Consider the following 12,694-nt stretch of genomic DNA (forward strand, 5'->3'; position numbering starts at 1 on the left):
TCCCGACGCCTTCTATTTGGGAACCTGGGCTTCTTCCTCTGGGGTTCACAAGATCTCTGTGAATATTTAAATGAATATTGAGATGAGTATTGCGATGAGAGAGGCTTGAATGCTGGCTGAGTGCTGTACTTTCTTTTGTACCCAGGTGTACAGATCATGAGGGATCGAAGAGTGGACCTTGAATTTTTTAATGTCTGGAGGGAGGCATCAGTCTCATCGACAAATAATTTCATCCCTTCAAAAGGGAGGTCCTCCACAGTCAGTTGGACCACCTTTGGGAAGAGGGATAGGTGAAGCCATGAGGCCCATCTCATCACAATGGCAATTGAGGTAGAATGAGCTGCCCTGTCAGCTGCATTGAGTGCAGACTGGAGAGATGTTTTAGCCACCAGTTGGCCCTCATTGACTAAGGCCTTAAATTGCTGCTTATGAGAATTGGGGAGCTGTTCAATAAAATAATTAAGCTTTGCATAGCTCTGATAGTTTGCCACTCTGAACTGGAGGCTGGCCAAGGAGTAAGCCTTCCTGCCAAAAAGGTCTAGGCACTTCCAGTCCCAGTCATAAGGGGTGGACTTAAACTGGGTGTTGGCAGCCCTTAGAATTAACTGCATCCACAATGATCGAATTGGGAGGTAGGTGTGAGAACAGAAATTCTGTGTCTTTTGGTGGCATGTAATATTTCTTGTCCACCCGCTCGCAAGTTGGTGGAGTGGATGCAGGGGTCTGCCATATCTCCTTGGGGGGGTCCAGCAGAGCATCATTAATAGGATGGCCACTCTGGAAGAAGTGGAGGAATGTACAATGTCCACCAGCTTGTGGTGTTATTCATCCAGTCACCTCTTATAGTGGTACTTATAGTGCCTCTGCCACCCTCCGTGCCAAGTCTTGGTACAGTTTAAAGTCATCCACCATTGATGGCAGGGGGACATCGCTGTCTTGTCTGGTGACAATGACAAGAAGTGGGCTTGAGGAGTGACTTCCTCCTCAACTTTGGCCTCTAGTTCCTCCCTTGGATGCTCGGGGGGTTCACAGGCCCTTGAGGCAGCAGCTGAAGGAGGGTACTTCCTTGGCTGCTGGAAGGCCACACTAGAGGTAATGGCAGGCCCAAAGGCATCAGGCCCCCAAGGGTCCCTGTATGGCTATTGTGATGGGAAGGGGCCCAGTGGTTGGTACCACAGTTGCCCAAACCAGGAAGGCTGTGGGTCAGAGGGGCAGTGTGCCCAATGTCCATAGCAGAACTGGGCTCTGTATGGCAAGTGAGAAGAGAGGCGGGAAGCCAGGTCCTCTTGCTCACTTTTTGACTCAGATGACAGAAAGGGCGGTATGTGGCAGGAAGTCATTGGCAAGTCTAGAGCTCTGGGTGAACTCGGTACTTGGTATGCAGTATGCATCCGATGAAGTGAGCTGTAGCTCACGAAAGCTTATGCTCAAATAAGGTGCCACAAGTACCCCTTTTCTTTTTGCAAAATTTTGAGGACATTTTCCAAACATTGAAAAATGTTTTAAGCTTTAAGCTTGACTAATATACTTCAATTGTCCCAAAAGTTTCCTTTCTAGCTTCAGACCGACCACTAAGAATTTCAGTCCAAAAGAAGTTTTTGGAAAAAGCCAAAAAGGGAGTTAAAAACAGACAAAGTTACAGAATTAACCGCTGAGGCATTAGTGAGATTCCATATTAATACTAAACAAATTTATTTCGCACAGATTTTGCAATCCCTAAAATCGATGTAAAACAGAATTCTAGAGAGTAAGGATCATCCCACCTACAAACACATGGGTATATTAGACATGGAGTTTCATGCAGCCAGAGCTCTGGGGCATAGATGACTTCAATAGAAAGCTGCACAGGTGCATGGGTCTCCACACATAGACATCCTTGCAGGATCAGGGCTTTTGTGCGCTTACAATAGTAGAGAATTCTTTTGTGGTAGGAGAAGTTAAAAGCATCACCTTTTTGAAGGAGTTAGGTGATTAACAATAAGGGGTACAAATAAAGGCTCCATCGAGTCACTACCATAGCTCTGTGCATGAGGCACAAAAGGAGCTTCACTTATGTCTGACTACTTCTCAGCACACTTTTAGTTAAGGTTAATTAAATCACAGTACTGGCACAGAGCCAGAAGGGTAGGTATTTTAGAAAACTAAGTTTGCTAAATGAAAAGTACGAAGTGTGAAATCCTGGCTCTATTTAAGTCAATGGGAAGACTCCTATCGACTTCTTGGAGCAAGGATTCCAACCCAAGTTAGTAAGGAAAGACTGTTTTCCCATGCTTCCCAGAGGAAACAATGAAAATTAAGTACTAAAATTTTAAAATTCATCACCTATGTCTCAATGTTTATTTAATTTCTAACTAGCAATCTGTGGGGGTTTATTCAAGGCTGCCCACACTAACTCGTTTGGTGGGAAGAGAAAGGATACACAAAGGTGGCAGAGTGAGACAGATAAGGTAAGTACTACAATTAATTTAATTTTTGTATACTGCAGAAGTTTTTGCACCCAGGTCTGATCTAAAGACGTCTGTTATGTAATGTCTGTCAACTGAAAAACAGACTGCATCCTCAAGTACAATTTGCAGTTTATGTGGAGTTAGATATAACTGAATCAACAGCATACACTACAGTACAAATTCCCACCACTTGATTTCACCAAACTTTTCAGTCAAGGGCATTAAAACAAGTGTTGTATTGATAATTATATATAAAATCCAACATAACCTTTTCTACACAGCAATCAAAAAAGGGGGAAACAAAATGACTACAAGTACATTCCTTAGGAGTTAATTATGTTTAAATAAATATAAACAAAAATATTACCTCTCCTCCTTTGTAAACCCTCTAGATCGGTCTTCTTAAGTTTCTTCTTGGCACTGACTAACTGACTGCTATCAAAAAGATGTGCTGATGGGACAGTGGTAGACTGCGGGACTCCCTTATCCTCACTCTCCTGTTTAACAGGGCTGTCACTTTTCTCTAAGGATTCAGTAGAATCTTCCTTGATAGGCAGAGGCGGTGGTGGCGGTGGCGGCAAAGGAGGCGGAAGTGGAACTACAGTAACAGTATCTGGCTGAAGCTCATTACTGGCAAGAAGTGGAGGAGTAGTATGATGAGACAGTTCAGAGGTAATGCCATTGGGTGGTAACGAACTATCTTCAGGTTGTTCTAAGCTTCTGGGCTCCTGGGTTTGTAAAGGCTGGATTACTTTTCCCAGTTCCACGTCCTCAGTTTTCTTTTGGATCTGTGTGGTTACTGGCAGAGATTGAGGTTGATCTACATAGGGCACTGAGCTGGGTGTACTACTACTTCTTGCATGTGCCAGTCGTAGTCTGGTTGATTTAAGTATTACTTGCCCAGGGTACCGCTAAAAGGAAACAGTTATTTAAAATTAGATCAGTGTATGCAATATACTATACTAGAAACTAAAGAACATGTGATCAGGTGATTTTGCCTTTGTGACAAGGAAACTCACTTTTTTTTGTTCTTTATTTTGCTATTTTTGTTCTTTTTTTTGCTATTGTATTTGCCCCTCCTTCCCCCCCAGTTTGTGTCCTTTCAAATTGCAACTGTGCATACAAACTGCTGAAGGTGAAATTAAAGGCTGCTTTTGAAAACTGGGCCAAATGTGTATTTTTTTTTTTTAATTACCACAAATGACTTAAAACATAACATTTTTACAAAGCTACATAGATCCTATCCATATGGATATACTATACATAATGTAACCATTAATTACTTGATTAATATCCTATTGTTTCAGTTTGTGAATTTACTAGTGTATAGAAGCTGTAAGTTTCTAGCAGCCTTGCAAGCAATTCGGGTGGAAAGACTCATTTTTTATATCACTACTAAACAAGATTTCTTGCTAATAGAAATTCTCCAATTTTATTACTTGTTCAGTCTTAGATGCATAGGCCAGGAACCATTAAAAGGAGTTAATATTGTGTCATTCTCTTGTACTCCCGTCTGCACCCATCTGTTATCTCTTGTCTGGTATTAGGTTGTAAGCTCTTTGAGACAGGGACTTTTAGGTACTATGGTATTGCAAACAACAGGTCACATGATCCAATACATGTGCAAACAGCACCTGGATCATATCTATATAAGGAAAGGAAAGACCCTGCTTCAGTTCCTGATTATTTTCCTGTAAATATTAACAGGAGAGAAACTGAGAAGATGGAGGTTAAGCACAGAACTATGCTGCAAAACATCCAAAGAATTTTATCTAATGCTGTACCTTATTTCCGCTTAAATCTTAGACTACGGGAATTTTAACACCTATTCCCAAAATGAATGCTTTAAGTATTTAAAGAAGAACAGATCTCTCTCAGGATATTACCAGAATATAACTGAAGCATATTTTAAAAAATAAATGCTACACGAAGAAGAAGAGTGGTCATTACTTGTTACCTGTTTAAACGTGCGAAGTCTGTCCAGTGTTTTCTGTCGCTCCTGACTAACCCAGGAGCTCTTTTGTTCCTCTTCATCTTGCAGCTGATCTTGCTTCTAAGAAAGGACATCAAAACCACATCAGTTACTATGTACAGAACAACGTACATCATAAGAATTCAAATTCAAGGTATTGTTGAGGCCAAGAGCTTATCAGGATTCTACTCTTATCAAGATTAGATATGTATATGAATAACAAGAATATCCTAAGTTACAAAACTAAAGTAAACAAGAATTTTGAAAGGTATATAAACACTCGAACTTCAGGGCATAAACCAAACTTTAACTTTTGGGAGCCAGAAGTATAATGCCCTGGGGACTAGTTATCCCATAACTGCCTACTGCAGATTTTGTCTCTCTGAAGCAGCCAAGACTAGCTACTGTTGGAGATAACATATAGGACTCAATGGGCCACTGTTTGATCCAGTGTGGAAGATCATATGTTATTAAGTAAATAAAACTAAACTGAAAAAGTAATTGTTTAAAAAACAAGTGTGCTTTGGCATTCACGGTCTGACTACGAAACAGGTTGCCTGTAAGGAATTAATGCAGTTGGAAGATTAAATGGATTTAAAGGCTCCCTAATGAGACCTCAGGTTTCAAATTTTTTCTCAATTTATGCTGCTACAAAACTGATCTAAAAATAAATAATCTTAATTTGCCCACAAAATTCATCAAAACATATTCTTTGGCTCTAGATGTCCACCACTAGAAAAGCAGGAGTGCAAATGCTGGCTGAAATACATTAACAAAAGTATGGGAAAGATTGCACAGCATTGCCAATGTCATTCTTGGCTCAGACTGGTACTATTGGTCTCCTACTTTCATATGTTTAGAACTGAATTTAGGTGATTAAGAAAAATGATGAGCAAACAGAAGACTATTAGTTACATTGATACATGTCCAGTCTAAACATTAAAATGCCAGTCTATACACTTGTGAAAAGTGAATCCATTTAATGGTTCACTTTTTCTGGTGTAAAAGAATTCTTTTAAAACCCATTTGCAGTCAAATTAGGGATAAAGTAGGTTTCATAGAATCATAGAATATCAGGGTTGTAAGAGACCTCAGGAGGTCATCTAGTCCACCCCCTGCTCAAAGCAGGACCTAATCCTCAACTAAATCATCCCAGCCAGGGCTTTGTCAAGCCTGACCTTAAAAGCCTCTAAGGAAGGAGATTCCACCACCTCCCTCGGTAACCCATGCCAGTGCTTCATCACCCTCCTAGTGAAAAAGTTTTTCCTAAAATCCAACCTAAACCTCCCCCACTACAGCTCGAGGCCATTGCTTCTTGTTCTGTCATCTGCCACCACAGAGAACAGCCTAGCTCCATCCTCTTTGGAACCCCGCTTCAGGTAGTTGAAGGCTGCTATCAAATCCCCTCTCACTCTTCTCTTCTGCAGACTAAATAAGCCCAGTTCCCTCAGCCTCTCCTTGTAAGTCACATGTTCCAGCCCCCTAATCATTTTTGTTGCTTTCTGCTGGACTCTGTCCAATTTTTCCTTCTTGTGGTTTGGGGCCCAAACGGGACACAGTACTCTAGATGAGGCCTCACCAATGCCAAATAGAGGGGAATGATCACGTCCCTCGATCTGCTGGCAATGCCCCTACTTATACAGCCCAAAATGCCGTTTAGCCTTCTTGGCAACAAGAGCACACTGTTGACTCATATCCAGCTTCTCCTCAGCTGTAACCCCTTTTCTGCAGAACTGCTACCTAACCACTCAATCCCTAGACTGTAGCAGTGCATGGGATTCTTCCTTCCTAAGTGCAGGACTCTGCATTTATCCTTGTTGAGCCTCATCAGATTTCCTTGGCCCAATCCTCTAATTTGTTTAGGTCCCTCTGTATGCTATCCCTACCCTCCAGCGTATCTACCTCTCCTCCCAGTTTAGTGTCATCTGCAAACCTGCTGAGGGTGCAAATCACACCATCCTCCAGATCATTAATGAAGATACTGAACAAAACCAGCCCTAGGACCGACCCTTGGGGAACTCGTCTTGATACTGGCTGCCAACTAGACATGGAGCCATTGATCACTACCCACTGAGCCTGACAATCTAGCCAGCTTTCTATCCACCTTATAGTCCATTCATCCAGCCCATACTTCTTTAACTTGCTGGCAAGAATACTGTGGGAGACCATATCAAAAGCTTTGCTAAAGTCAAGGAATAACACGTCCACTGCTTTCCCCTTATCCACAGAGCCAGTTATCTCATCATAGAAGGCAATTAGGTTAGTCAGGCATGACTTGCCCTTTGTGAATCCATGCTGACTGTTCCTGATCACCCATGATTTTTTCCAGGGACTGAGGTGAGGCAGACTGGCCTGTAGTTCCCCAGATCCTCCTCCTTCCCTTTTTAAAAGATGGGCACTACATTAGCCTTTTTACAGTCATCCGGAACCTTGCCCGATCGCCATGAGTTTTCAAAGATAATGGCCAATGGCTCTGCAATGACATCCGCCAACTCCTTTAGCACCCTTGGATGCAGTGCATCCAGCCCCATGGACTTCTGCTCGTCCAGCTTTTCTAAATAGTCCTGAACCACTTCTTTCTCCACAGAGGACTGAAGGTTTGGTTCCCCCTCCCCCAGATAAAAGTATTTGCACTGGCAAATGTGAAGATGCATATTGCAAAATTTTGTATGAGGGGAAGCAGTTCAACTCCCTCAATCCCAACCCCAGTATGCTATTCCTCAATATGTGACTGCCAAAAGACAATGCAAGTACAAACAGAAATACCAATTAATTCATAAAAATATTACAGGTGGAACTGGTGGCTCTGCCTTTTTGAAGGTTGGCCAACACTTCCCATTATAAGACCTTGTTTTCAGTTATTTATAACTTTGCCAAAGTTTTACCATTTCTGCTGAAGTTTTCCATACTAAGTATCTACCTCGTGCTGAATTTTTTTTTTGGAGTTTTAAAGTCAGAACAGTTTAGTCATTTCTGAGAACTCGGCAAGGAAAAAATGTTATTTTGCCCATGTTAAAAGATTCTAGCCACTTTGTCGATAAAAAGTGGTTGTGCCAGGCTTTGAAGCAGGTACCTGAAATTTGGCAGGGATTGTCCTTTGTGCGAGGGATATGCCTTTTGCCACCTAAATTTGGCCAAGTTATAAGTCTATGAAAATAAACTGTACAAAAAAAATTCTAGAGATTTAGGTTTTAGTCGCTAAACTCCCCGAATATTCCATCCTCACCAAGCATGCTCGAGCCTCTCAGCTCTTAGTCCTGACCAGACTGTCCACCATCTGCACAGAGCATAATCCACCAGAACTACAGGGGCAGAGCTGGACCTTCCTTGCAACTGCTGCTATTCTCAGCTGGAGTGGAGTTGGGCAGCAGAAATGACAACCAGGGGCTTCTCTCTTCTGTACTCTCAATAATGCTCCTCGTCTGGTACCCACACAGCATGGAGGAGGAATCCACCTGACTTGAATGCACAGGGTACAAGAGCCAGACTGGAGGTGGGGGAGAGGAAGAAATACAAAGGATCAATTTGGAATGGAGGAGAGAGGGAGGAAGTGAGAGGAATAGAAACTGTCACTGGGATTTGGTGGGAGGAAGGAGTCTGGGAGCCAATGGTGGAAATGAGGATGAGGAGTTGGGAGCCAATTGTCCAGGGATGGAGAGGACACTGAGATCAGCCGAGCTAGGGTGCAGGGGAGAACTGGGACTGGCTGGGCAGGGAGATTGAAAATGGGATGAAAACCCTGAGGAGTGGAGACAGACTGGGACAGCAAGGTGTAGGGGACAAGGACAAGGAGCCCCAGGCAGGAAAGAGACAGGACTGGGACAGGTTGGAGGGACCACAACAGAAAGCATCAAGTTTGGGGTGGGATGAGGAGAGGTGAGGTGAAAGAGAAAGAAGTGTCTGTGCCCACAAGAAAATACTCCTCCCAAAGCCTGGAATAGAACCCAAGATTCATGAGTTTCACCATTCCTCTGCTGTCAGCAACATCTGGGAAACCCCCTGGCAGAGTGTCTCTCATCCCTCTCCTGTGTGTCCACATAGGAGACGACAACCTACTATTGCTCTTAGTTATTCCATAAGCTCAAATGGCAGAGATCTGTGTGATGGATCTAGAGGTTCCAACTCTGCTGACAACCCACGTGGACATCAATATAAGCCACATAATGGCATTTGATTTTTTTTTGGTTTGCTTTTTTAAACACAGAGGAAATTACATATAAAAACTACATTAACAGAGCATTAAAGCTGAAAAGTCAAACAGTCAAAAGTTAAGATATGCCAAAATTAAGATTCAGCCCCCTTTTACTTAGGCAATATGATACAGATCACATACTGTTTTTTCCACAGGTCCCTGCCTTGTTCATTGCACAGGATGGACATGCGCAGGGTTATATAGTGAAGGAGACTATTGACAGGATCCCTTGCCTCACTTGTAGATGAAGAGGGAAGCTGAGGCAGGGAATTGCAGGAAGAGGAAAAACAGTCTCATGGTTAAGGCAGCTGAATGCTGACCTGGATTCTATCCCTGCCTCTGTCACAGAGTTCCTGTGTGATGCTAGACAAGTCACATAAACCAGATTTTTCACAGGTGGTCACTAAGATAGGTCTACACTGTGAAGAAAAACCCACAGGTGGCCTTTGCCTGCTGACTTGGCCTCCCGGTGCTGTTTCATTGCAGTGTAGACTTCCAGGCTCAGGCTGCAGCCCAAGTTTTGGGACTCTTCCACCTCACAGGGTCCTACAGTTTGGGCTGCAGCCTGAGCCCGGAAATCTGCACTGCAATGAAACAGCCCTGTAGTCCGAGCCCTGCGAACCCGAGTCAGCTGGCACAGGCCAGCCATGGGTATCTAATTGCTGTGCAGACATACCCAGATTGTGTATTCCTTATTTTCTGGGTGTCAAACTTGATATGCTGAGGTGTGATTTGCAGACGTGCTAAGCACTCATAATTGCAACTGCAGTCATTAGGAACTGTGCTTGAAGTGCTATATAATGCTACGTACACTAAGAATCAGGTGCTAAGCACCTCAAATTGAGCACCTTTTAAACTCAGAGAACACTTTTCATTTTAATCCCTCTGTGCCTCCATTTCCCCATCAGAAAATGGAGATCACAACACCCCTGCGAGATGAGGGGGTGATATTAAGACACATTCATTAATGTTTGTGAAACATTCATACTAGAGTCATGAGCATCATAGAAAAGCCGAGGAGGAAAAACAAACACATACATACCTGCACAGAACCTGTGGTTCTTCAAGATGTATTTTTCACATATACATATATAGTCCACTGCTGATGGGTGCACACCCAATGTGCTTGAGCCAGAGACTGGGGTAGTACATGCGCCCTGCATGTCATTGTGCTTCCAAATCAAGGGCATAAAGGAAAGGGTCATCCCAACCACACAATTGTCTCACCACCAGCAGAATCAGTGATGAAAGACTCCACACTAGTGGGGATGGATGGCTGGTTATGGAATATATGTATGGACTATACATCTCAAAAGTAACCACAGTTAGTATACATGTAACAGGTTCTTCGAGTGATTGTTTGATATATTATATGTATGTATGTTCAACTGTTGGTGACTCCCAAGCAATGATCTGTTAAACAGAAAATGAAGCACAGTTCTACCAAAGATGGCATCATCTCTGCAAGCCTGTGAAATGACATAGTGCTGAGTGAATGTGTGGACAGAAGACCACATTGCTGCTTCACAGGTGTCTCAAATCAGTAGGTTCCTGGGAGAGAACACCAGAGTGAATTGAGCTCTTACTGAATGAGTAAGTATTTTATCAGGTGGGGGTTTACTAACCAGCTGATAAAGTCTCATACATGTGGAGATCCAACTGGAGATTCTTTGTGTGACTTTCTCCATAAACTACAACCAATCTAGGAGACTTTCTGAAGTCTTTAATTCTGTCAAAATAAATGTGGTTAGAGTACTTTCTAATTAATGTAACCCCTGTTACCCTTTATCAGAATGTGGCTTTGGAAAAAAATCAATTACCTGGTTTAAATAAAACTCTGAAGCCACTTTAGATAGAAACTTGGGGCATGATTTTATGGAAACCTTGTTCTTGTGGAAAAGTGTGTTTGCAGGCCTGCCACCAATGCAACTCCCCTATCTGATGTTCTTGTCACCAGGAAAGTTGCCTAAATGCAAGATGGAAAAGAGCATGTGAGCCAGGGTTTGAAGCATGAGCACACAAGCCCTAACAGAACTAGATTTAAATCCCAAACTGTGTATAGCGAGGTGGCTACCCTGCTCCTAAAATAGAAGGGGTTAAAAGCAGCCCCGGAGAGGGCTGTTGCTGGGATGGCTGAATGGCCTGTATAAAAAGGCTGTGAGGCAGAGGCCCAAGGAGTCTCTCTCCAGGCTGGGAGAGAACAGGGCCTGGCTGCCTGCCTGACAGGGTACTGAGGGTGATGCAGTGCTGGGGAAGGAGCAGGCTGAGTGGGGCGCTCCAGGCTGGCAACTCCCCAGGCTGTAGGGCCTGGGCCAAGGCCCACAGAGGTACTGGGAGGCAGAGGAAGGCAACAGGTCCAAACCCCCTTGCCTACAATGAGTGGCCTTTACACTGCAGTCTGCCCCAGGGTAGGGGCTTGGTGATGACTGGCAGTAGCCCAGACTGAGGCAAGTTGGGGATAGTGGGTTGGGGGTTCCCCAGGAAGGGGAGACCCAGAGGTAGAGTGTGGGGGTGCTGCCGGGGGTCTGTGAGGGACACGGGGGTCAGAGCTGTAGCGGATCACCGGCCTGCAGAGGGCGCTCCGCACTGGAAAGAGCTAATTCCCCAATAACTAGCAGAAGGCGCTGCAGGGGTGAGTCCGCTCCTTTACACCATAACAGTCTTTTACTGGAGGAAAAACTTTTGTTAAACCTTTCATAAATCTCTTCATCACTGGGTGAGAGAACACTGCGGATCCAAGTATAGGGGGATGAGATGGCTGCTAAGAGTATTTGCAGAGACCTTAATCAAAGCCCCAATTTGTTAAGGTGTAATAAGTAGTCATGAATAATAAGAATCTGAGATTTTGATGGTGACAGATGTTGTAGCGCCGATTTGCAAAATCTCTTTGATTTTACTGGGAATGTAGACCTGGTAGACTCCTTTCTACTGTGTATTAGTTCTGCACGTCAGAGGAGAATACACACACCACACACACACACCCCCTCTCTGAGGAAGTTAACCATTCAGCATCCATGCCGCCAGATGAAGCCACGCAAGATTCTGAGAGAACAGATCCAAAATTAGAGGTAAGGTTATGGGTGGTCACATCAAGAGGCTCTGCCTGGGGTGTGCTGGGGTTATCATAAGTAATCTGGCTGCTTCTTGCTTGATCTGCTTTATTATTCTTGGCAGGAGAGGAAGCGGGGGTATGCGCAGAATAGGCCTAAGATCCGTGACTAAAAATGCATCTTATTTGGCTCCTGGGCTTTTTATCCTTCCCTTGAACAGAAATGATGATACTTTTTGTCTTTGTTGTGAACAGGATCATACAAGTGAAACCCCTTCTGAGGGGATGGTGTGAATGTCTTCATGTTTTAAGGAACTCTTGTGACGATTTACAAATCATCTGCTTAGTGTCTGCTAGCACACTGTGGATCCCAGGGAAGTGCATAGCGGTCAAGATAATGCCATGGAGGATAGAGAATTTCCACAATCTTACCGCCTCTCTGCATAAGGAGGAAGGATCTTGCTCCTTGTTTATATTTATAAAAAATACAGTGGTTGTGTTGTCCATTGTTACTTGAATAGTAAGGCCTTTTATTTCTTGAAGAAAACCTCAGAGGTTTGTAGATGGCACTTAACTCTTGTATGTTTATGTGGAGGGACTTGTCCGAAGCGGACCAAGCTCACTCAACTGTTAACCTGCCTATGTGGGCTCCCCAGTCCAGTGCAGAACCATCTGTTACAAGAATCTTTGATGGAGGAGCTGTGGCAAAGGAGACTCCCTTACAAGTAGCTGTGAGGTCCACCCACCAATTCAGTGACTAGAGGACCTTGGTTGGGATGTATACTAACACATGCAGGTGATGTTTGCTTCGTCAGTATACTGATCCCAATCAGCCCTGCACATTTCTCAGATGAAATCTCATATGTTGAGAGACAAAGATGCATGATGCCATGAAGCCTAGCCACTTGATGCAAATTCTGACAGAGATCAGTTGGTAGGCTTGGGGATTGGTGGGGAGGTCGATTATATAACTGGAGCATTATTTGGAACGTTTCTGGAGCTAGCTGTGATGGAGTCTAATACAGTTCCGGTGA

General features: G+C 43.7%; 1 protein-coding gene across 2 annotated transcripts in view; it reads right to left on the reverse strand.

Moving 5' to 3' along the window:
- The window catches only part of JMY (junction mediating and regulatory protein, p53 cofactor), a 131,782-nt gene that overhangs the window by 18,043 nt on the left and 101,045 nt on the right, over window positions 1-12,694 (reverse strand). For both annotated transcript variants that reach the window (XM_073344135.1, XM_073344133.1), the window contains 2 exons: window positions 4,405-4,500; window positions 2,815-3,358 (listed from right to left, as the gene is read on the reverse strand). In XM_073344135.1, coding sequence (XP_073200236.1) covers window positions 2,815-3,358; window positions 4,405-4,500 — 640 coding nt within the window. The remainder of the gene's footprint in view (window positions 1-2,814; window positions 3,359-4,404; window positions 4,501-12,694) is intronic.

Source organism: Lepidochelys kempii, chromosome 5 (assembly GCF_965140265.1).
Source record: "Lepidochelys kempii isolate rLepKem1 chromosome 5, rLepKem1.hap2, whole genome shotgun sequence".
Classification (NCBI taxonomy): domain Eukaryota; kingdom Metazoa; phylum Chordata; order Testudines; family Cheloniidae; genus Lepidochelys; species Lepidochelys kempii.